This window comes from Geotrypetes seraphini, chromosome 1, assembly GCF_902459505.1.
Source record: "Geotrypetes seraphini chromosome 1, aGeoSer1.1, whole genome shotgun sequence".
Classification (NCBI taxonomy): domain Eukaryota; kingdom Metazoa; phylum Chordata; class Amphibia; order Gymnophiona; family Dermophiidae; genus Geotrypetes; species Geotrypetes seraphini.
Genome location: NC_047084.1, coordinates 536230977 through 536256824, shown reverse-complemented (window position 1 = coordinate 536256824; position 25848 = coordinate 536230977). Strand labels below are relative to the sequence as shown.

The 25848-nt window shown below is 40.1% G+C and overlaps 1 protein-coding gene across 5 annotated transcripts in view; it reads left to right on the top strand.

The window, feature by feature from the left end:
* Positions 1–25848, top strand: part of YTHDC2 (YTH domain containing 2) — a 217440-nt gene that overhangs the window by 145973 nt on the left and 45619 nt on the right. For 3 of the 5 annotated variants that reach the window (XM_033929088.1, XM_033929087.1, XM_033929089.1), the window contains 4 exons: positions 11190–11299; positions 13474–13766; positions 19732–19900; positions 23805–23873. In XM_033929088.1, the coding sequence (XP_033784979.1) occupies positions 11190–11299; positions 13474–13766; positions 19732–19900; positions 23805–23873 (641 nt within the window). The remainder of the gene's footprint in view (positions 1–11189; positions 11300–13473; positions 13767–19731; positions 19901–23804; positions 23874–25848) is intronic. The other 2 variants (XM_033929090.1, XM_033929091.1) reach the window with 1 other exon arrangement.

The window sequence follows — 25848 nt, the reverse complement described above, 5'->3', positions numbered from 1 at the left end:
GTAATTTTAGTCAAATCACCATACTCAATTAATTAGTTATATGCTACTACCCCTTCTAAAATAACAAATATGTATGAAATATCTAAAAAAAGTATTAATTTTTTAAATGATACATAAAAAATTAATAACAAAAAAATTATTTAGAGAACTTGGTAATTTTAGAACATAAAAATACTGACCAATAGTCCATCTCATCCAGTATCCTGTTTTCACAGTGGCCAATCCAAGTTGCAAATACCTGGCAGAAACTCAGATAGTAGCAACATTCCATACTGATCCCAGGGCAAGCAGTGGTTTTCCCCAGGTCAGTCTCAATGGCACACTATGGACTTTTCCTCCAAGAACTTGTTCAAATCTTTTTTAAACCACATCCTCCAGCAACGAGTTACAGAGATTAACTATTCTTTGAGTGCAAAAATATTTCCTCTTATTTGTTTTAAAGGTATTTCCATGTAATTTCATTTAGTGTTCCTTAGACTTTTGTAATTTTTGAAAGAGTGAAAAATTGATTCAGTTTTACCTGTTTTACATCACAAAGGATTTTGTAGACCTCAATTATATCCCCCCTCAGTCATCTCTTTTCCAAGTTGAAGAACCCTAACTTCTTTACCTTTTCCTCATACGAAAGGAATTCCATCCCCTTTATCATTTTGATCACTGTTCTTTGAACCTTTTATAATTCTGCTATTTTTTTTTTTTTGAGATACTGCAACCAGAATTGAACACAATACTCAAGGTGAGGTTTCATCATGAAGCAATACAGAGGCATTATAATAGTCCTGGTCTTATTTACCATCCCTTTCCAAATAATTCATAGCTTTCTGTTTGCATTTATGGCCGTCACTGCACATTGAGCGGAAGGTTTCAGCGTATTGTCTATGATGACTCCTAGATCTCTTTCTTGGATGATGACCCCTAAGGTGGTTCCTATCATCTGGTAACAATGACTTGGATTATTCTTCCCAATGTGCATCACTTTGCATTTTTCCACATTAATTTTCATCTACCATTCAGTTGCCCAGTCTTCCAATTTCTTAAGGTCTTCCTGCAATTGTTCACAGTCTACATGTGTTTTAACAACTTTGAATAGTTTCCAGACCATTTATAAATATGTTAAATAGCACTGGTCCCAGTACAGATCTCTGTGGCACACCACTATTCACCCTCCTCCATTGAGAAAAATGGCCATTTAACCGTACCCTCCATTTTATTTATTTATTTAAAATTATTTATAACCTGCCTATCCACAAATCTAGGCAGGTCCAATAACCAATTCCTAATCCACAACAGAAAATTTCCTCTTCTCCCATGACTCTTTAATTTTCTTAGGAGTCTCTCATGAGGAATTTTATCAAAACTGTCTGAAAACTATGTCAACTGGCTCATCTTTATCCAAACGAATATTGAGCTTTTTATAAAATAGTCTGTGTTGCTGTTAAAATACATTTTTATTTGGAGCATGACACATCAGAAGAGGAAAATATCCAAAAATAAGGAGCATTACTTGGGACTTTGCACCAATGTTTCCTTTAAGCCAGGGAAGCAGCTGTGCAAGTCATGATGTGTTCTGAGCAGCAATTGGTTTGGGCTGGACTGGCATGTGGTGAGAAGTTAAATTATTTCTATTGAATGAAGAAGAAAATATTAAAAACTATACATAAATGTGTCACACTGCATGGAATGGTTTTTTATCTTTACAAAAAAAATGTAATATTAGACAAAGGGAACTTGAGTAAACATACAATGCATTTCTTTAAGGAACAAAACTATCCAGACAACTATATCACCTCATGAGCAAGTTAGCTGACATTTTGCACCTCCCTGAGCACAGCATCTTTTAAGTACAGATGTATTGCCATTACAAAATCTGAAATACTACGAGGGGCGTTCAATAATTGATATACCTCAGTAGGAAAGAAAAGAGTTTTCAAAAATTTTTTATTTTTCAACATAGTCCCCTGATAGCTCCATACACTTCATCTACTTTTCCTGCAAAGACTTTAACCCTTTTGAAAAGAATTATTCCGTTTGACCTTCAGACCAGGATGTCACAACTTTCTTGACATCTTCATCACTCGAAAACGGCTGTCCGTGGAAAGATTTCTTCAAAACTCAAAACAGGAAATAATCTGAGGGAGTCAAGTTAGGACTGTAGGATGGATGGTTCAGCTGCTGAAACCCACATTCTTGGATGGCAGCCTGTGATTGTCGTGACATCTGCACTGGCACATTGTTGTGAAGAAGCAGAATGCCTGCTGTGAGTTTTTGTCATCTTTTCTCCTTCATTGACTCCCGCAAAGTGATCGTTGTGTTGTTGTAACTCTCCCCGGTTATGGTTGTCTTGTGTGGTATGAGGTCCAGAAGCAAAAGTCCTTCATCATCTCAGAAGACAGTTGCCATGACTTTGCCAGCAGATTTTTCTGTCTTGAATTTTTTTGAGGTGGGGGATGACTAGTGCTTCCTCTGCACTGACTCTCTGTGATAGACCCAAGTCTCATCCTCAGTCTCCAAACAATGAAAAAATTTACTTGGTCTTCACGGAGCATTTCCAAGTTCTTCTGACAGCACTGGAGCCTCATGGCCTTCTGACATGGCATCAGCATTCTTGAAACCCAACTGTACCTACCAAGATGCCTATTTCTTCAGTTATTCAGGAAACCTTAATTTGTCTGTCTGATTAAATTAAATCCTCAATTTTCTTGCACATTTCTCTGGAAGTTGCTTGCATAGGCCGTCAGGTGTGAGGGTCATCTTCAATGGACTCTCTACCCCACTTAAACTGCTTGCTCCAAAATTTTACTTTGCAGGATGATGGGACAGACTTGCCATAAACTGCAGTCATGCTTTCATGGATCTCCTTAGGCTTTTTCTCTTCTTTTGTGAGAAATGTTATCACTGAACGATGCTCCAAATCTAGCAGTTTCTTACTTGATTTGCACTAGGACTCTCCTGACATCCTGTCTCTTAGAATGGTAGGCTCGCACTGAGCTGTATCTGTGCATGATTAACCTTGTGATATGTCACAACATGCATAGACTTGTTTCAATACACTTGCTACTTTCTTTCATACTCAGGTAGATAAATTATTGAATGCCCCTCATATATGCTCCTGCTATTGCTGCTGTTTCTGTTTACTCATATAAGATCCAAAAGATGGCAGCTTGGCATTTCAGCTTAGCATGGTCTTCAGATTCTAAAGTTCAGCACAGCTTGGATAATGTCACAGCTCAGCTACAAGTTTGTGTCTCCAGAGGAAAGATACGTTTCCAAGCTCAACAGAATATCAAGACATCAGGCCTGAAAAAGTAAACCTATTACATTTGCTAAAGGTTTGTACCAGACAACACTTATTATATCTTTACGGCTATATCGCCACTGAGGAAGGAGCTCCCAGAAATAGCCCTCACTGCTCAGTAGAGAGCAAGGAGCAGGGGAGGCTGCAGCTCCCACATACCATAGGCAGCAGCCACTTGCACCTGGGCACCAGGAGGGGCTGAAACACCTGGGAGTACTTGCTGAAGCCCCACCCAGAAACCTACCAACATTGTAGACAATACAATGAAACCTTCTGCCCAGTGTGCGGTGGCGGCGGCCAAAAAAGCAAACAGGATGCTGGGAATTATTTATAAAGGGATGGTTAACAAGACTAAGAATGTCATAATGCCCCTATATCACTCCATGGTGTAACCTCATCTGGAGTATTGCATTCAATTCTGGTTTCCTTATTTCAAGAAAGATATAGGGCTCCTTTTACAAAGCCACGCTAGGGCCTTAAAGCGCGGAATAGCGTGCGCTAAATTGCCGTGCACACTAGCCGCTGCCGCCTTCTTTTGAGCAGGCGGTAGATTTTCAGCTAGCGCATAATCCGGTGCGTGCGCTAAAACCGCTAGCGCACCTTCGTAAAAGAAGCCCATAATGGTGCTAGAAAAGGTTCAAAGAAGAGCGGCCAAGATGGTAAAGGGGATGGAACTCCTTTCGTATGAGGAAAGACTAAAACAGTTAGGGCTCTTCAGCTTGGAAAAGAGACGGCTGAGAGGAGATATGATTGAAGTCTACAAAATCCAGAGTGGCGTAGAACGGGCACAAGTGGATCGATTTTTCACTCCATCAAAAATTACAAAGACTAGGGGACACTCAATGAAGTTACAGAGAAATACTTTCAAAACCAATAGGAGGAAATATTTTTTCACTCAGAGAATAGTTAAGCTCTGAAATGCATTGCCAGAGGTTGTGGTAAGATCAGATAGCGTAGCTGGTTTTAAGAAAAGTTTGGATAATTTCCTGGAGGAAAAGTCCATAGTCTGTTATTGAGAAAGACATGGATGAAGCCACTGCTTGCCCTAGATCAGTAGCATGGAATATTGCTACTCCATGGGTTTTGGCTAGGTACGGTGGACAGCATAATCAGGAATCTGGACCTGGATTGGTCACCATGAGAATGGACTACTGGGCTTGATGGACCATTGATCCAACCCAGTAAAGCTATTCTTATGTTCTTATGGCAGTGCATATTACCTATTTGATTTGCTTTATTGGACTACTTGCTGATATGCTGGTGGTCCAGTTGGTGGTTTGTTCATTAATTAAATCTTTATCTGCTTGGGTATTATAAATTATCTCACCAATAAACGAAGCTGGACCCAATTTTTATAACAAATAACTGTCTGTTTTTCTTATGATAAGTATAATCCTATACTCTAATATAGGGTACATGGCCAGAAGGGGTGCTGGTCTTACATCTCCTGTTAAATTATTATGTAGCATACTGTTTGGTAACAGGAAAGCTCCTCATGTCATTCATTTCTAAACCTCAAGTAGCAGCTTCAGACCAGGGCTCCATCACCACACTGAACACAGCAAGCTCCTGAGTGTCAGATAATGTAGTTATTTCACCTACAGTCAGCAAGGTATTTCTAGCCTTATCTTCAAAAATACAAGAAAGATGTACAAAAATATAAAATCTCCGACCCTTCTACTTGCAGTATTCAAATCCAAGCTAAAAGCCCACTTTTTCAAGGCTTCTTTCAACTCCTAACTCCCACTCACCATAAGATGCCTATGTCCATCCTACCGTTCTCGCAGCAAGAAACTCTCCAACCCCTTTGTTCTGTCTGTCTGTCCTAATTAGATAGTAAGCCCTTCTGAGCAGGGACAATCTACATCATGTTGAATGTACAGCACTGTGTGCGCCTTTCAGCGCTATAGAAATGACAAATAGTAATAGTATTGTTACTTAAAATACATTTCAGCTTCAACCAAATTTGTGAATGCCTGACAATTTTTCCCAACACTCCAAGGCTTTCTTTAATGAAAACTTAACATTTTACAGTGGGTGCCCAAATATTCACTTCGGTTGTGTCCACCTTAGAGTGCTTGTGAACATAATTCCTTCTCTCCTTAGTCTGCATTCTTTGGCATTCCCTCTCTCTCTTCCACCATTCCTCATATAGCATCCAAGAATAAAACAGGAGACCGTATTCTCCTCAACATAATACACCACTGCCATCAGTTTAACAATTTCTATTGGGCTCCAAGACTCCAGCTTCTTAGCACCAACTTTCACTAATGAAGTCTGAAGAAAGACATAGCCAGGGCTGCCAATCACCTAAAGAGCAGCACAGGGGCATTTACGGACAAATTCATTATACAGGCAGCCCATAACATTTTGGAAAGTTGGCAACCTAGACAGTAATACTCTTTAATCCCAGTGATAATACAAACCTGTCAGAAATCTTAAGGTAGGGGCATTCAACAAGTTGCTCTTTTAATCAATGGATTTGGCCTATTTGATTTTTTTGCATAATAGGGTTTTTTATGTTGATTAGTTAGTATACATGATTTTGAAGCACCCCAGAACTATTTGGTAGATATTTAGTCATAATTTCAAAAGAGAATCACACATTTTGATGAAAATAAACCATGCTTTATCAGACTAAAGTTTTTATGCAGCCCTTATACACATACAGATCATGTACCCTACTACAGAAAAAAAATATTATATAACCCAACACACAGATTCCTGATTATGCTGTCCACCATTGAAAATTACAAAGACTAGAGGACACTCGATGAAGTTACAAGGAAATACTTTTAAAACCAATAGGAGGAAATTTTTTTTCACTCAGAGAATAGTTAAGCTCTGGAACGTGTTGCCAGAGGATATGGTAAGAGCGGATAGCATAGCTGGTTTTAAGAAACGTTTGGACAAGTTCCTGGAGGAAAAGTTCATAGTCTTTTATTGAGAAAGACATGGGGGAAGCTACTGCTTGCCCTGTATCAGTAACATGGAATATTGCTACACCTTTGGTTTTGGCCAGGTACTAGTGACCTGGATTGGTCACTGTGAGAATGGGCTACTGGACTTGATGGACCATTGGTCTGACCCAGTAAGGCTCTTATGTTCTTAAATATAAAACATTTGTTGTTATTATTATTATTATTATTAAAACCATCTTGGGCACTGTAGAGCCCACAACTACCAACATTAAATATAAAACATTTTTGTTTTAATTAAAACCCTCTCTATGGGCACTGTAAGTGGCAGATTTTATAAAAAAAATATTTTTGAAGGAAGCCAACAACAAAAAATGAAATTGTTGGTATTTTGAGGTAGTTTTGAACTCCTGAGAGTATTTTTCCCCTCTCAAATCCCTAAATCATGTTTAGCCAGTTACCTTCTCTCTGTTGTAAATTCTTTTAACAAGATGGTTTCTGTAAATCACTATTTTATACTGTTCCTCATGTTTTACTGGTCCTGTTACAAAAGTTGGTTGGCCAATGCTCTTTATTCTACAACTATCCCAATCCTCATAAGACCTCGTCACGCCAACTCAGAACCCCACAGGCCTGCCCACCATTTCATACAAGACTGCTCTGAAGGGGGCCCTTTTCAAATCCCAGTCCTACCCCCCTCACGCAAACCTAACAGACCTTTCTGTAAAAGCCAACAGAGGTTGAGAAAAATCACCTGTGCAGTAACAACTGACTCCCCCCCACCATCAAAAAGTTCAAGGCTTCTACCAAATTAGATCTATCAGGAATAAATTGCAGTTACTTAAAGACTGGCTTGAGGAGACCAACCCAGACTTTGTACTTTTAACTGAAACATGGTTGATCCCCGATAATGACAACATTATACGCGAGTGTCTTCCACCCGGGTTCAAAATCATTTCTCAGCCCAGAAACAAGGAAAGAGGGGGAGGATTAGCCCTCATTGTTAGAGACTCATTTGAATCTGCCATCTTAGCTTCGAACTCCTCAACAGATCTCAAAATCCTCTCTTGTAAACTTTGGTCAGCGCAATTAGAAGATGGCTTAATTATCACACTATTCTACATTCCCCCCTAGGAAATGGCCCACTGCTAAGGACACCTTCTTTGAATTCCTCCTTACTAACTCAATAGCAGGTCCCTACAACCTACTGACTGGTGATATGAACATCCACCTTGAACAGGCAGAGAAGGGCGACGCCAAAGAACTACTAATCTTCATCTCTTCCCCAGACTTCCTTATGCCACCCCTAGAAAGGACCCATCTAAAAGGACACCAACTAGATCTAGTAACCTTTTCTTCCAAAGACTCAGCCCATCCCAATATACGCTGGCACCAACCCACTTGGACTGACTCTTTATGGTCGGAGCACCAGTTATGCGACTTCCAACTTAGCTGGCAAGCCAGACACTCCCCATCCAAGCTCAAGAAGGCAAAAAGGAATAGGAAAATGATCGCCACCAGAGGCTTGGTAAATCCAGTGGAATTCTGGTCATACTATGATTTTACTTCTACCTCAGACTCAGATTCCCTCTCAGTAGACTCCTGGACCAATACAAGCATGCAGATACTAAACACAATGGCCCCCATCAAATTAAGAAAAACAAGAAATAAAAACCTGGATGGCTGGTTTGGTGCCGAATTAGGATCAGTGAAACAGGAGCTGCGCAAACTTGAAAGACAATGGCTGAAATCAGGAGATAGCAAAGGGAGAGCAAACTGGAGACTCAAACTAAAAGAATACAAAAAACTAATAACTGCAAAATGCACTAATTTCTATGCGCAAAAAATTGACTCTCCCAACACCAACATTAGAAACCTCTTTAAACTAGTTAACAATCTCCAAGATATTCAGGCCTTTTCCCGCCCCACCACAGACTTCCCACCACCTGCCAATGCTCTGGCTCTATTCTTCAACAACAAAATCAACTCCCTAAGATCCACCCTACCAGTCACTACATTCAACCACTTGAACTACCCAGTGGCTCAATACATAGTAGAACCTCGGGTAGACATGTCCTGGAACAAATTTTCTATTCCCACCTGGCAACAATTCTGCAAATTCTACTCGAAATACGTTGATTCCTACTGCATATCAGACTGTTGCCCACCAAACATCATGAAAGCCGCCCCAGTCACTTTCAAAGCCAAGTTACACAATTGGCTCTCTTCTCTTTTATTGTCGGGCACTTTTCCCAAGGAATTAGGTCAGATCTTAATCACTCCAATTGTAAAAAATCCCAAAGAATCTATCAAATTGACATCAAATTACAGACCCATTGTGAGCATTCCTTTATTTGTAAAACTGATGGAAGGTTTGGTAAACCAGAACCTAGTAACGTACCTGGACAAACACAACATACTACATGACAACCAATCAGGTTTTCGATCCGGGTTCAGCCGGAAACAGTTACTGCTTCATTGCTAAATTCCCTCCTGAACTTATTCAGTCAGGGTACAAGCGCACTAATCCTGCAGCTAGACTTAAGTAGCGCCTTTGATTTAGTCGATAACAACATTCTAATTGACTGTCTGGAGTCAATTGGTCTCTCAGGTAATGCATTAAAATGTTTTGGAGGTTTCTTGACTACACGTTCGTAACGAGTCTATAGCGATAACAATCTATCCACCAGCTGGGTAAACCCATGTGGAGTCCCGCAGGGCTCCCCCCTATCCCCCACTCTGTTTAACATTTATCTAGCCCCTTTGGGGAACCTACTGCAAAACTTAAAAGTCAAATTTTATATCTATGCTGATGACATCACCATAGTTCTTCCCATAACAAGCCTGACTTCTAAGACCAAGAATCACCTAGCATCAACTTTAAAGCAAATCGAATCATGGATGGCTGTATTCAAACTCAAACTCAACTTAGAAAAAAACAAATTTTTCCTGGCGAGTCTGAATGACAAAATAAAAGACACTTCAATTTCCTTGAATGGTCAGATCTTTCCTATTGCTGACACCATAAAAATTCTGGAAGTAACACTGGACCGCTACCTCACTCTAGGTATTCACACTGAGTTACTGGTTAGAAAAGGCTTCTCGACATTGTGGAAACTAAGAACCATCAGAAAGTACTTTGATGCATCATCATTCCGCTTACTGGTGCAATCTTCCATTTTAAGCCTGCTCGACTATTGCAACATCATTTATCTAGGGTCCTTCAAGAAAACCATCCAAAGACTCTGAATCATACAAAATTCGGCAGTTTGACTGATTTTTGGCATAAAAAAATGGGAACATATAACCCCCTACTACCAAAAACTCCACTGGCTGCCCCTGGAAGCAAGAGTGTTGTTCAAATTTGCCTGTCTATACTTCAAATCCATTCAAGGTTTGGCCCCCATATATCTGGTTTCCCACTTCAACTTGGACTGTTCCACCAGGCCTACTCGCAGGGTACATATGTTTAGTCACCCAACATTAAAGGCCTGCCAATTCAAGAGATATATGGGCAGGACCCTAGCTTTCCAGGCAGGCCAACAAAACGGTTGGTTGGGTAACATCATTAAGCATGCCTATTCCTATCTCAACTTTGGAAAACTAGTTAAAACAAACCTGTTCAACCGATTTGTAACCAAGAACTCTTAATACCTTACCAAGTATGCTTCTGACATGTACTCGATGCCTCTACTCTGTGTCTATCACTCTGACTTACACCCACTCAAGTTGTATCCACCCTTCTCCAATTGTACTCGACGACGTCATTGTAATCATCTTCGCTGATTGTCCAGCTCTTCTTGTTGTAAACCGCCTCGAACTACCAGGGCTTTGGTAGTATTTAAGAATAAAATTATTATTATTATTAAGTCCAAATGAGAAATTTTCCATGGTACTGCTTGTGTTGCATGCCTGCCTAGCAAAATAGGAAATACACATATAATTATCACATTTTATATAAAATTGCTGCTTGTATGTGCTTGCTGATGTACATGTCTAAATGATAACTAATTCTTCTAAACTCTCCTGTATAATCATTCTGTGTTGGGAGGGGAAGGAGAGGAAGAGAGGCAATATCCTCTGGAAATTTCACTTTTGTTTTACTTACTATGATCATTTGTGAGGTTGGTAAATTTCTTAAGAAAGAAGAAAATGAGAAGGGGGATCCTAGTGTGCAAGGCTATGAACTGTTTGATATTCTGTAATATTTATAATGTTCAAACTGATGAGTAGTTGCCTTTATGTGGTTCATTGAGACACCAAATGTATGCCATGGGCAGATTAGCTCAACTGATACTTATCTGTTAAGGATTTTAGAGTGTGTGTGGGGCAGGGGTTAGAGCTGCAGCCTCAGCACTCGGAGGTTGTGGGTTCAAATCCCTCACTGCTCCTTGTGACCCTGGGCAGGTCACTTAATCCCCTCATTGCCCCAGGTACACCAGATAGAGTTTGAGCCCAACGGGACAGATAGGGAAATATGATAAAGTACCTGAATGTAAACCACTCAGGATATAAGTGGTATATAAATAAATAAAGCCTAGTGCGTGCTAAGCATTTCTCAATGTGCAGCCTAGTATTTAGCATGCACTAATTAGGTTAGTGCATATTAAGGGCTCATTTTACGAAGGTGCGCTAGGATTTTTAGCGCACGCACAAAATTACTGTGCGCTATAGCGTGCGGTAGCCAAAAACTACCACCTCCTAAAAAAGAGGCGGTAGTGGCTAGCGTGCTCGGGAATTTAATGCGCGCTATTGCGCGCGTTAAGGTCCTAGCTCACCTTTGTAAAAGAAGCCCTAAGTTGTAGTAAAAGGGACCTTTAGTGAGGTAACACACAGAGATAATGGTCAGGATTAGGTCCCTGGATAAAGAAATCCAGCTTTTCTTCAGAACTTGCCGGAGCTTCAGCTTTCTGATGTGTAGAATTTGTTTTTATTATGTATAAATCTGTTACTGTGTCCTGTTTTTGCAATTACAGTGGATGGTGTGTCTAATGATAGTAGTGACAGTGAGATGGAGGATAGGACCACTGCCAATCTAGCAACACTGAAGCTAGATGAATGGCTAAATTTTAAACTGGAGCCTGAGGTATGTATGTCTTTGGAGCATTAGCTGAGAAAGCTCTTACATTGTTAATTCCCTTAGAACCATTCATATTGTTGTAACTCCTGGTGTAGGTGGCTGTACCGTGTCAAGTCCTTTTTCTGAACTCCTGTTGCCTTTGGGGATTTGTTTTACATAGATCTGTTGGCCTTATAATTTATGGTGAGCCCCCCCCAAAACCTACTATACCCACCTTTGTACCACCCCACTTTGTGGCACCTATATGTCAGCATAGTAGGGTGACTTATATTATTATTCTATTATGAAGATATCACTGTTAACTGCTTATGTGATAAAATTATCTTAAAATGGAAAATCCTAATCAAATACACCAAGCACATACTAGACTTCAAAATAGCTTTTTTTCCATCCATTTCTCATTAATCTCAGAACCTGTGGTGGTATTCTTTGACTATAAGGGGAATTGGGGATTGCAAACCATTGAAGTTTTTGCAAGAAAGTGGCTCTCTATGCATTTTAACACTTGAATATTTAGCTAATTATCTGGAAGAAAATTAAAAAGATTCTGTGATATAACTTTCATGCTGTTTTGTGATTCAGGCAAAGTGAAAAAGAAATTAAAAGAAATATCCAACTTGAGCATACATCATCAAATATAAGCCTTTAGCAGGCCTCAAATGGCTATCTTGCCCAGGACCTGACAACCTTAATGCCTGGCACAATTGATTTGCCAATTTACCCTGTATTGCAAGATGGCATTTTATTCTCATAGTCCACCTGTCTTTCTTTTGTTCTTATTTTCTATCTCTTGGGCATAATAAGTCTTTCATGGGTTTCTTTATTATTTTCAATTTTTCTATATTTCTTCTCCCCTCTGATTTGTTTTTCTCTTACCCATTCCATTGTCTCACTCTGTGTTGATCTCATCTTTACATGCCATTTCTTTTCTGTCAGTTTAGTTTTCGGTTTTTTTTTCTCCTTTTATTACATCTCATTTTATCATACTCTTCCTTTCTCCCTATTCCCTCTTCTCACGTTTTTTTCATAAGATAAATCCTTTTAAAATATATTATGAGGGTCATTTCATAAATAATGCACACTATTTACATGTTTTATTTTTTTTTCAAGTATTTCTTTACAATCCTTCAATATAGTCTCCATGCTTTGCAATGACCGAGTCCCAACGCCCAGGAAGCTTCATTATTCCACCCAATACACTGTGTTTGGTCAGTTGCTGAATGGCTCGGGTACCGGCGGAAAAAAGCTCTTCCAGAGATGCAAAATGATGTTCACACATAGGTTGTTTCAACTTTGGAAAAGGGTCGAAGTCTGGACTGTAGGGGAGCATGAGGTAACACCTTCCAGCTGTATTTGTGTAGTTTTTCCATGACGAGTGGAGAGCTCCATCTTCCCCATGGCCCCAAAAATTTCAATGAGCTCAATCAAAAGTCAAACAAATGATGATTTTTGTTTTTGATCATGAAGGCATCATCATTACAGATGATGTGGAAGAAGTGTCACAGCAGTATATTATTGTGATTTTTTTGCAAAATATGCGCAGAAAAATGCACACAACACGACCTCAGTTGCTCTTGGCTGGGCCACTCATTCTTCATGACAACGCTCGCCCGCACATAGGGAATGTCATCATTGAAAAACTACGCAAATACGGTTGGGAGGTGTTACCTCATGCTTCCTACAGTCCAGACATGAGTCCACCAGACTTCGACCTTTTTCCAAGTTGAAACAACCTATGTGTGGACATCATTTTGCATCTCTGGAATAGCTTTTTTCCACTGGTACCTGAGCCATTCGGCAACTGAACAAAATCAGTGTCTTGGGTGGAATAATGAAGATTCTCAGACGTTGGGACTCTGTCATTGCAAAGCATGAAGACTATATTGAAGGATTGTAAAGAAATACTTGAAAAAAAAGAATAAACATGTAAATAAATTAAAAAAAAAAAAATAGTGTGCATTATTTATGAAATGACCCTCATATGTTAACTTTTATGATTTTTATGGATTACATCTGTTGCTGTCATACAGTATGTTTGATATATTTCTTAGGTACATTGTAAATCACCTGAAGTATTAATTTGGGCAGACCTTTCATAAGTTGAAATAATAAATGACTGTATGTTCTCAGATATGCTTTCCTCTAATTTTGCTCTGTTGTTGATTTGAAATTCATTACAGGCTGCTAGTCTACTGTTGCAGCTCAGACAAAAGTGGCATAGTTTATTTTTACGCCGAATGCGGGCACCATCAAAACCTTGGTCTCAGGTTGATGAAGCAACACTCAGAGCAATCATAGCTGTCTTAAGTACTGAAGAGCAGTCTGCGGGCTTACAGCAGCCCTCTGGGATTGGGCAGAGACCAAGGCCTATGTCTTCAGAAGAACTTCCGCTGACATCTTCCTGGCGGTCAAACAACAGCAGGAAGAGCTCTGCAGAAACTGAATTCTCTGATGAACCATCCAGTTCAGAAAGGTGCATTTGGAATAAAAGTTTAAAGAAGTGAAGAGGGGAATGCTGATAATGATAGAGAAGAACATGTAGACATTTCATACTTCTGGTAAATTCAAGCAAGGGTGCCTCTTTGTCCTGGATTTAAGTCTTCCTGTAAAATTACTAGCACTTGTTGACACTAAGCAGATATAAACAACCATACCCTTCTTAATCCAAATTTATCTCCTGAGGGAATTCTGCACAGTGCAGAATTTGCATAGACTTCATCATCTGAACAGAATTTGCTACCTAGCGTGCAGAGTTTAAGAGGGTGAGGAAGGGAAGGGGACAAAGAAGGCAGCTGTCAGTGCATCATCTCATTTGGCTGGAAGAGAAGGCAGATAGCCGATCTGCCTGCAGGGGGCCAGCAAAGGGACTGGGTTTTTTTCTCAGTTGGCTGCACTTCCTTGGCGATGCATATTCAAGTGCCTTCTTATCTCTCCCCTACCCCTGCTGGCAAGCGGCTGATCAGACTAGTAGCAGCCTTTCTGCTGCCACTGCACCAGATGTTGCTGTCACTATTCTGATGCTCATTTGTCTTAAACTCATGATGTGGGCCTTGATGCTAATTACTGTTTTTTCTCTCATGGATGGGAGCAGCTGAGCAGGAGATTGACTTGCTTGGACGGTTTTTGGGTATTTAGTATTTTGCTGTCCTAGAGCCTGGGGAAAGGTAAAAGTGTCATGCATTTGATAAATCACCTTTCTGTGGTACAACCAAAATGGTCTGCATATTCTATGCAGGTACCTTCTCTGTCTCTCCTGGGCTTACAATCTATTTTTGCACCTAGGGCAATTGAGAGTTAAGTGATTTGCCCAGGGTCACAAGAAGCTGCAGTAGAAATTGAACCCAGGATCTCGTTTCACTACACTAACCATTAGGAAAGGGAAGGTTGAGGAGGGGTATGAACCTGTGAGGTATGGGCATTGAGTCTGGGAAGGACAGAGGAGGGAGAAGAGTATAGCGGGGAGGGGATGGGAAACTGGACAGCTGAACTTGGTGAGGTGGAGGAGGAGATGGCCCTTTATACATATTTTTACAGGATTCCTGGGGAATTTTCTGCTTAAAGAAATTTAAAACCAATTCTGGAACTGGTTGTGTGCAATTATGTACTATTCTATAAGAATGTGCCTAAGTACTATAGCAAATAACTGCAAGGATGCATACGGGCAAGGCTTGGGTGTATCTCCAGCTTATTCACACAATTTATAGAATTCTATAAGTTAAACAAGTTGCACGGCACACTTAGATATGCCCATTTATACCTGCCACTAACTTGGCATAAGCAGTTGTGCTTATATTTTAGGCATGCCAATGCAGATTTACCCTAGTATTCTATAACTGAATTGGGGCATCCAAAATAGGTGATCCCCAAATGAGCATTATTTTACCTGAACTGCATTTTAAATTAATTCTCAAAGATGGTAAATTCTTCCAGTGAAATTATTCACTTGAGACTGAAGAAGCTGAAAATTATTTTGTTGCAATTAGGGCTGTACCAAATATTTGTATTTGATTTGATTTGGCCCCAAATAATGCTCCTAATACAGTATTTGTATTCGTCCAAATAGTGATTTAAATTCAAATACAAATAATCCAAGACTTTACTGTGCTAAATCCTACTGAAATAAACACTTGATCTCTGATTTCACGTTGCTGGTCTCAGTTAGGGCACTGGTCTTTGACCTAGGGACTGCTGCAGGAGCGGACTGCTGGGCACGATGGACCACTAGTCTGACCCAGCAGCGGCAATGCTTATGTTCTTATTATTTGTTATGTTAAAGCTCGACATCCATTATTCTTATTCGGTATTTGAATATAGCCAAGTAATATTTTTCATTATTCGTATTCGGCTGAATAGTAAAATATGCTATTTGGTACAGCACAGATTTTTATTTTAGTGTCTCTTAATCTTATCACATTAAGAAAATTAAAATGTATTTAAAAGTATGTTCAGGTCATTAAGAAAATGCTTTTGCACAAGAAAAGAAAGACCAGTAATAAAAAAGTATTGTCTGAAGAAGACATAATGCTCTGCAACCCTTCTCATAGTCCAAAAGAACCTAAAAAACTAATATAGCAAGGCTAGTCACTTTATCTATGCCTTCTCCTCTGTTTCTATTCCCAACTCTGCTCTTTCAACCTTATTATGCCTTTTACCTGGAACAGACTTCCTGAGTTGGTTGAATTCCAGGCTAAAAACTAAGAGGTCGATTATTCAAAGTGATTTAATCATCAGAAATGGTTCCTGGCTGGTTAAATTGCCTTTTCAAGGCTAACCAGTTAGTACTGCTGAAAATCCCCCCTAAACTGCTCAGAACTAAAAACTGGCTATTTTTTTTTGGGGGGGAGGGGATGTTCTGTGGGGCAGTCAACACTTAACCAGTTAAATGCTGATATTCAGCACTTAACTAGCTAGGTTAACTGCATAAAAATCAGTCCTACATTTATGTGATAACTCATAACTGCACTTAACTGGCTATGTATTAGCCAGCTCTGGAAACATTTTGGTCTGGCATTAAATTTTCAGGTTTAATGCCAACAGTAGTCAGCAAAACACTGATCACCACAGGCTGACTATCAGGCCCTTGTTTTTTAGGTTTCTTTCACTAAGAAGAAGGGGAAAGCCGACAGTCGACCAAGTGTCGACGATTCGGAAGAAGGTATCCCGTGAAGATACTAAGGGGGAAAAAGGCTGGGAAGAAACAACGGGCAAATTACAAGAGTTGACTAACCCAGAAGAGGAGGTTAGAAGGATTGTAGCACAAGATAAGAAACTAAAGACCGAAGCACAGGGAAAGGAAATGAGGATAAGAAAATACCAGGATCTAAATTGCATATATACTAATGCAAGGAGCCTAAGAAACAAAATGGGGGAATTAGAAGCCATGGCCAATGCAGAGGACATTGACATCATTGGAGTCTCTGAAACACGGTGGAATGAAGAAAACAAATGGGATACAGCACTACCGGGGTACAAACTATCGCCAGGACAGATCAGGACAGAAAGGAGGTGAAATAGCACTATACATAAAAGAAAGCATACAATCAACAAGAATGGACACAGCAGAGACAACCAACAAGCTGGAATCGCTATGGGTTAAAATACCGGGAAGGAAAGGGCCTGAAATAAAGATGGGCCTAAACTATCGTCCAAACTGGAGATATAGATGAAGAAATGGAAGCCGAGATGAAGTGAGAATGCAAAAGTGGTAACACGGTTATTATGGGAGACTTCAACTATCCCGGGATAGACTGGAGTGTTGAAAGCTCAAAATGCGCTAGGGAGACAGAATTCCTGGAGGCTACACAAGATTGCTTCATGGAGAAGCTTGTTAGAGAACCGAAAAGAGGAAATGCCAGTCTGGATCTAATCCTAAATGGGTAAAGGGGACCTGCAAAGGAAGTGAAAGTAGACCGTTGGGAAACAGCGATCATAATATGATCAAGTTCAAGGTTGAAGTAGGAATACCGAAAGGAAAAAGAAACATAGCGACAACTTTCAACTTCAAGAAAGGAAACTATGAAGCAATGAGGGAAATGGTAAGGAAGAAACTTAGGAACACTTCCAAGAAATGGCAGACGATAGAACACCTTTTTTCAAGGACACGATGAGTGAGGCACAAAATCTGCATATCCCCTGATTCAGAAAGGGGTGCAAAAAGAATTGAACAAAAGACCCGGCATGGATAAGTAAAATAGTGAAGGAAGCGATAGGCAATAAGAAATTCATTCAGGAAATGGAAAAAGGACAAAACTGAGGAGAACTGTAAAGAGCACAGGAAGTATCAAAAAGAATGTCACTGTGTGGTTCGAAAAGCCAAAAGTGAGTATGAAGAGAGGCTAGCCAGGGAAGCACGAAATTTCAAACCATTCTTTAGATATGTCAAAGGGAAGCAGCCGGCTAGGGAGAAGGTGGGACCGCTGGATGACGGAGACAGGAAGGGAGTGGTAAAGGAGGAGAAAGAAGTGGCAGAAAGACTTAACATGTTCTTTTCATCTGTATTTACAAATGAAGACACATCCAACATACCGGAACCTGAGCAAATCTTCAATGGAGATCAAGCAGAAAAATTAGCATCCATGGAAGTGAGCCTTGAAGATGTATGCAGGCAGATAGAAAAATTAAAAATTGACACATCCCCGTGTCCGGACGGAATCCATCCAAGGGTTCTGAAGGAACTAAAGGAGGAAATAGCGGAACTACTGCAGCAAATTTGCAATCTATCCCTGAAAACAGGCGTGATCCCGGAGGATTGGAATATAGCCAACGTTACGCCCATCTTTAAAAAGGGATCAAGAGGTGACCTGGGAAATTACAGACCGGTGAGTCTGACCTCGATTTCGGGGAAAATGGTGGAAACACTGATAAAAAACAACATCGATGAACATTTTGAAAGAAACAAACTTCTGATAACCAGCCAACATGGATTCTGCAAGGGGAGATCGTGCCTAACAAACTTATTGCACTTCTTCGAAGGAATTAACAAATGGATGGACAGAGGAGACCCCATAGACATCATATATCTAGATTTCCAAAAAGCCTTTGACAAGGTACCCCATGAACGCCTACTTCAGAAACTGAAGAACCATGGGGTGGAAGGAGACGTACATAGATGGATCAGAAATTGGTTGGCAGGTTGGAAACAGAGGGAAGGTGAAGCGCCACTACTTGGACTGGAGGAGGTTCACGAGTGGTTTTCCGCAGGGCTCGGTGCTCAGACCACTGCTATTTAATATATTTATAAATGATCTAGAAGCAGGGATGAAGTGCGAGATAATAAAATTTGCAGACGACACCAAACTATTTAGTGGAGCTCGGACTAAAGAGGACTGCGAAGAATTACAAAGGGACCTAACAAATTAGGGGAATGGGTGACAAGATGGCAGATGAAGTTCAACGTTGAGAAATGTAAAGTACTACATGTGGGAAGCAGAAACCCGAGATACAGCTATACGATGGGAGGGATGTTATTGAATGAGAGTACCCAAGAAAGGGACTTGGGGTAATGGTGGACACAACAATGAAGCCGACGGCACAGTGCGCAGCGGCTGCTAAGAGAACGAATAGAAGGCTAGGTATAATCAAGAAGGGTATTACAACCAGAACGAAAGAAGTTATCCTGCCATTGTATCGGGCGATGGTGCATCCGCATCTGGAGTACTGCTCCAATATTGGTCGCCGTACCTAAAGAAGGATATGGCGATACTCGAGAGGGTTCAGAGGAGAGCGACACATCTTATAAAAGGTTTGGAAAACCTTTCATTTGCTGAGAGATTGGAGAAACTGGGGACTCTTTTCCCTGGAGACTTAGGAGGGGATATGATAGAGACTTACAAGATCATGAAGGGCATAGAGAGAGTGGAGAGGGACAGATTCTTCAAACTTTTGAAAAATAAAAGAACAAGAGGACATTTGGAAAAGTTTATAGGGTACAGATTCAAAACGAATGCTAGGAAGTTTTTCTTTACCCAACATGTGGTGGACATCTGGAATGCGCTTCTAGAGGGCGTAATAGGGCAGAGTACGGTACTGGGGTTCAAGAAAGGATTGGACAATTTCCTGTTGGAAAAGGGGATAGAGGGATATAGCTAGAGGATTACTGCACAGGTCCTGGACCTGTTGGGCCGCTGGGTGAGCGGACTGCTGGGCACGATGGACCTCAGGTCTGACCCAGCGGAAGCATTGCTTATGTTCACCACTTCTCTGCAATAAATATATTCTCCTATACTCTCTTGTCTGTCTTGTCTGTTTGACTTGACTAGCGTGTAGGCTCTGGAGCAGGAGCTGTGTCTTTTGTGTGTGTCTGTACAGCACTGCTTGCGCTTGGTAATGCTTTAGAAATAAGTAATAATAGTAAAGCTCTAGCTGTACTCAAGACCTTAGACTTTTTTTACAACTAACGTGCTACATGCTTATTTACTGTGTTCATGTCCCTTCCACAGGGTCCATATGAAATCTCCTTCACCAGCATTTCATCAGCAACTGAAGTACAAAGACAGGGGAGTTTTACATCCCAAGCGAAGCTCTGATGATCAGTTATCCGTAAAATCAGCTGACAGCAGCAGCTACCCCAGCCCATGTGCCAGCCCATCTCCGCCATCTTCTGGGAAGGTATGCATTTCTCTTTCATATTTTTTTTTTAATACTTTATATTCCAATACAGAGAAAGTAAGTATGAGAAAACAAAGCAAAAATAAAACCAAGAAATAATACAATATGAAAATAACACTGTCAAGTTCATATTAAGGAAAAATATTGAATACAATAAAAAGAAACTAAACAAAGACAAATTAGAGGAACAGTCCCCTGCTATACTGCATCTGTAATCCTAACTAATATAATACATTTTCTAATTGTATTGTATCAAAAAATATATATTATGCCCTTGTCAGGTATTAACCAAGGAATTGCAAAAAAAATGAGATTCTACCAAAACCACAACCTTTGTTCTCAGGGTCAAAAACAGATTGTGCTATAACTAAATGGCATAAGCAGGATCTGGAAAAACAAATACTTTTTGATCACAATACAACAAATCCTTATATCTAAAATAATCTCTTTTTATCATCCTGGTAGACTAGTCTAAGTGGGTTAGGAGGATCCCTTCCTACCAGCAAATAGAGGCAGAGAAAACCTGAGATTTCAGTAACATCAACAGCTCTATAAGCAGAGGTGCAGCACTGGAATCAACCTGTATCTCTAACCCCAGCAGATGGTGCAGATGGTCTGGTGCAGAGTAGTGCTGCCCGATTCACTTCGGTGAATCGATTCGTTGTCTGAGAAAATCAGACTTGCCGATTGAGTGACCAACACCCAGTCTCCCCCTGGTGAGACCTGACATACCTCCAAGGGAGGGATGTTTTTAAATGAGAGTACCCAAGAAAGGGACCTGGGGGTAATGGTGGACTTGACAATGAAGCCGACGGCACAGTGCGCAGCGGCTGCTAAGAAGGCAAATAGAATGTTAGGCATCATCAAAAAGGGTATTACAACCAGAACGAAAGAAGTTATCTTGCCATTGTATCGAGCGATGGTGCGTCCGCATCTGGAGTACTGCGTCCAATATTGGTCGCCGTACCTTAAGAAGGATATGGCGATACTCGAGAGGGTTCAGAGGAGAGCGACGCATCTGATAAAAGGGATGGAAAACCTTTCATACGCTGAGAGATTTGAAAAACTGGGACTCTTTTCCCTGGAGAAGAGAAGACTTAGAGGGGATATGATAGAGACTTACAAGATCATGAAGGGCATAGAGAGAGTAGAGAGGGATAGATTCTTCAAACTTTCAAATAATAAAAGAACAAGAGGACATTCGGAAAAGTTGAAAGGGGACAGATTCAAAACGAATGCTAGGAAGTTCTTCTTTACCCAGCGTGTGGTGGACACCTGGAATGCGCTTCCAGAGGGCATATTAGGGCAGAGTACGGTACTGGGGTTCAAGAAGGAATTGGACAATTTCCTGCTGGAAAAGGGGATAGAGGGGTATAGATAGAGGATTACTGCACAGGTCCTAGACCTGTTGGGCACGATGGACCTCAGGTCTGACCCAGTAGAGGCATTTCTTATGTTCTTATGCCTCCTAAAGTAGTAGCAGCTGCGGTGGTGGCTGGTCAGCAGACACAGTGCTCTGAATGGGCAGCTCATGGCCTGCCTCACCAGGGCTTTTCCTGGTGAGGCAGGCCACCGCCTAGAAATCTGAATAAGCGGTATAAAATTTTTTTTAATAAACTTGAAACTTGACATCACTGATGATGCAGCAGAGGGAAGCCCTGGCAGGGCTGGCCACCAGCAGCCTGTTCAGAGCGCTGCCATTGCTGACAAGTGACTGCCGCCGCTGCTACAGCTTTAGGAGAACTCGGAGGTATGTCAGGTTTCACAGTGGGAGGGTCAATGGGGTGCTGCTGCACAGACGGATGGGAGAGTGTGGTAGAAAGCTGCTATAGAGGAGGATGGGAGGAAGGGATGGAAAGCAGCTGCACAGGGAGATGGGAGGGAGGAATGGAAAGCTGCTGCACTGGGAGCTGCATGGCTACTTACTATGTTAACTTGGAGTGGCTCAGTGGTATGAATGACTGCATTGTTGCGAGTTATGCTACTATAAGGTTTTCTGTGTGCTGCAAGAGTGAAGTTTTTAGGCCATAGAACTAATCCTTCGCTTCATATGGTCAAACTGAAAAGAAAAAGAGCTTTTAGCTACATAGGACCTTCCTTGTGGAACTCCATTGCCAGCTAATATTAGTAGTATGACTAGTTATTTAGGCGTTTTCATAGCATTGAAAACATGGATTTTTGAAACAAACATTTCAATGTTTTGCTTTGGTAGTATTGACTCAGGGGTAGGGAACTCCGGTCCTCGAGAGCCGTATTCCAGTTGGGTTTTCAGGATTTCCCCAATGAATATGCATTGAAAGCAGTGCATGCAAATAGATCTCATGCTTATTCATTGGGGAAATCCTGAAAACCCGACTGGAATACGGCTCTCGAGGACCAGAGTTCCCTACCCCTGTATTGACTGTTGATACAGTATTCATGTATGAAAGTTTTAGGTTATAGTTCTCTTAATAATTTGTAAAGTAAATTATTTTGTATTATGTTCTGTTTGTTTTATCTTAGTAATTTGGTTTTTTTTATCGTATTCCTTCCAATGTGAACAGCTACAATATTTTTGGAAACAAGTTTGGGACTCCATTTGCTGGTTGATTAATGTACAAGAACAGCTAACCATAAATATTATTGTGTTGGGAAGTTTAGGTCTAAACGTTTCAATTTCAGATGATCTAGCTAAAATATTGCAAATTTTTCTAAATCTGGCAATAAAAACAATTCTTACTCATTGTAAGAGTTTTTCGAGGGTTGAATATATCATTTGGTGGAACTCAGTATGACTTATTGCTGAATTTGAAAGGGCTTTTGCCGAAAAGAGTGATATTTTGCACAAATTCCGTAGGATATGGATCCTCTCCTAAAATATAATGACATCTCAAATTTATTTTGTTGAATTTCATTACTAATGTACGTCCATGCTGTTAGTTTTGCATTGATTACTGTTATTAATTATTGGTAGTTATACTACCTTCATCTATGTGTTGATTATCTTGTATTAATGATTTTATTTCTCTATTTAATGTAACTATTATTGTATGGGACAAATGTTGGTTCCTATATAAGGTAATCTGCTATGATTTGGTTGTTATTCATAATTTTAAAATAAAAAACTTATTGAACTTGAAAAAGTATATCAAGTTAATAAATAAAATCTAGTCCAATCCTTTTTTAGTGTTTCAGATTTGCTTTGTCACCCCTGCTTATACAGCAGATGATGTTACTGAAATATGTGTTCTCTGCCTCCATCTCTTGGTAGGAATGGGTCACAACCCACTTGTCTGGATTGGTCTAGCAGATTCAAGGAAAGGATATGAGTAGGGAAGATGAAATTTTACCTTAGTACTGCAACTTTATTCCTCTCATAAGCAAAGGAAACCAGCAGGATGGACCTGAAAGCAATCTGGTCAGTTCAGCTTTCTAAAAACAAACAAACAAACTTTTAAATCTGAATTGGGAGAAGAAGTCAAAGCCCCAGGTACTGCTGGTATTCCACTGCTTGCTCTTTTTTTGAGGAATATAAAAATTATTAGAAATCATTATGTCATCATGATGAGAGATACTCAAGACCTCCTTGAAGTTCTTCCTTACCAGAATATCTGGAGATAACAAATGAGTTTTAAAAAATTAAAAAATCTCAAATTTTACATCTTAAGGAATTTTCTATGCCTCAGTTTCATGAAGAATAAATAAAAGTACCTTTAATGGCAGGCATTAGCGTAATCTCAAGGGAATAAGCTGATGTTCCACATTGAAAACCTGCTTCCCCACTAATGTAGTGTGTTCGTCTACTTTCTGAAGTTTATTACTGTTTCTGAAGAAAATTTACACAATTGAGAAACTGTACCTTTTAACATGTCCTTAGTCCTTATTACAATCCTCTATATGTCCACTAATGTAATTTTTTCAACAGGAACACCTACTTCAGAAGCTAAGAACACTTGTGGGGGAGCAACAGGCTGGGGCATTTTTACAGAAACAGGTACTGTTTCAGGGGCAACATAAATCTCCATGGAAGATCCTGAAGGGGGAGACCTTTCGGCAGAGTAATGAAGCTCTTTCTGGAGAAAAATAGACTACAGAGGCCTATCTAGGATAGAACAGAGATTAACCCCCTCATTCTATAACCTTAGCGCCTAAATGTAAATGATGTTTGCGTGCTAAGACTATAGAATGCTAGCCCTTAATGTATGTGAATGTTACATTCCTGCACATAAGTACCAGTTGGGCACTAAGTGGTATTCTGCAAACTTACCCCTTCCTTTACTAACGCCTAGCGCGTGTTTTAGCGCCGGCAGCTGCAGTAACTGTTCCGACGCTCATAGAATTCCTATGGGTTTCAGAGCAGTTACCGCTGCTGCCAGCGCTAAAACCCGCGCTACGCTTTAGTAAAGAAAGGGGTTAGTGTGCAGCCTGCACAGTGTACAACTGCAAGGGGGTATATATTTGGGCAGGGTATGTGTAGGTTCCATACTTATGCAGTAACTTAATACTATAAGTTATGTTTAAATGCTCACATTTATACCTGTCTTTTTAATGATATAAGTCTTGATGCCTAAATGTGGGTGCACAAATGCGGTCTTAAGCTTTATTTTATTCTGTAATAGAATCTGGGCACCTAGATGTTGTTATAGAATTTGTCCTTGGCACCCAAATTTGGGCTACCTTTATAGAATTACCTTCTAAATTTGTAGGCCCCTTAACAAGTAGTGTAGAGGCAGATGAAACTTTGGTCTTGCTTATTTGCTTTCCCATTCCTCTCGGAGGGGGTCAGTAAAAAAGCAATTGATTCAAGTGCAGAAATAACAGCAAGCAGTGTTGCTCATTGGTGCTTCAAAGGGACTTTCCTCTTTGGTCACTTTTCTTTGGGCCACACCCCTGAAGACATCAATAACATCAAAGAGCATCTTTGGTTCTCCCCATTGGACAGCCAGAGAAAGATGGTTCACAGAGTTGTCCTCTAAAATACAAACTGTCCTCATTCACTGGTTCAGTTGCCTCTATTCCTCCTTTCCCCATCTTTCTCACCTTAATTGGGGATGAAGGGATATTTAACAAGAAATAATGAAATGAATCAAGTATTTTTTTCTTATAGGAGAAATGCCCTGTACCATATGCTACTTTTGGCTATCTGCTTATATAGTGCCGAGATTGAATTCCTTTGCTTCTTACCTAAAAATGCAGTATATCTGCATAAATGAACAGGGATTTCATCTTCACTTATATGAGGGACTGCTTGAAAAGTATAGACCAGTCTGATCTTTTTTCAGAACATCATAGCGCTATTGATGAGTATAAAATGTATGAATATGATGCAAACCTAGAAGTAGCATGTGTTCACTATATTCAGATGAGTATCTGGCCCAAATAAAATTACATAAATTTCATTTCACCCTCCCTGCCCCCTGACAAAAAAAATATAAGATATACAATTTATTAGATCAAGAGAGAAAGCAAACGTATGAACAAAACCAAAAGAAGAAAGGTAAAATGCAATGATCATATGTGTAGTGTAATGGCAATACAAACTCAGGACATTAACCGCAGTCTCTGACCCACACTTTAGCCACTACAATACCTCATTATTCAAAGTTACTTCTTTGGCCCTGCCCCACAGGATTCTGTGAAGGAATAGAAAGTATGTAGCTTTCACTTCTTTTATGAACACTTTAGAATTATAAGGATCTAACTAAGAATGTAAAAATTAAAGAAGTGTAATTTATGACAAAGAGTCTTGGCTCCTAGATCTCATTATAGAATTATTACGCAGGCCCATATTCTGTAAATGGTGTTTTAAGTTAGATGCCAAACTTAAGTGGAAAATACCGTTTTAAAAAAAGTATTAAAAAAATGTAGGTACCTAAAAAATGGCACCCGCATCACAGTTATGGAGGCGCTTTATGACACCTTATGCCACTGTAGGCGTGTCTAATGCTGAAACTGGCATACATTTCCAG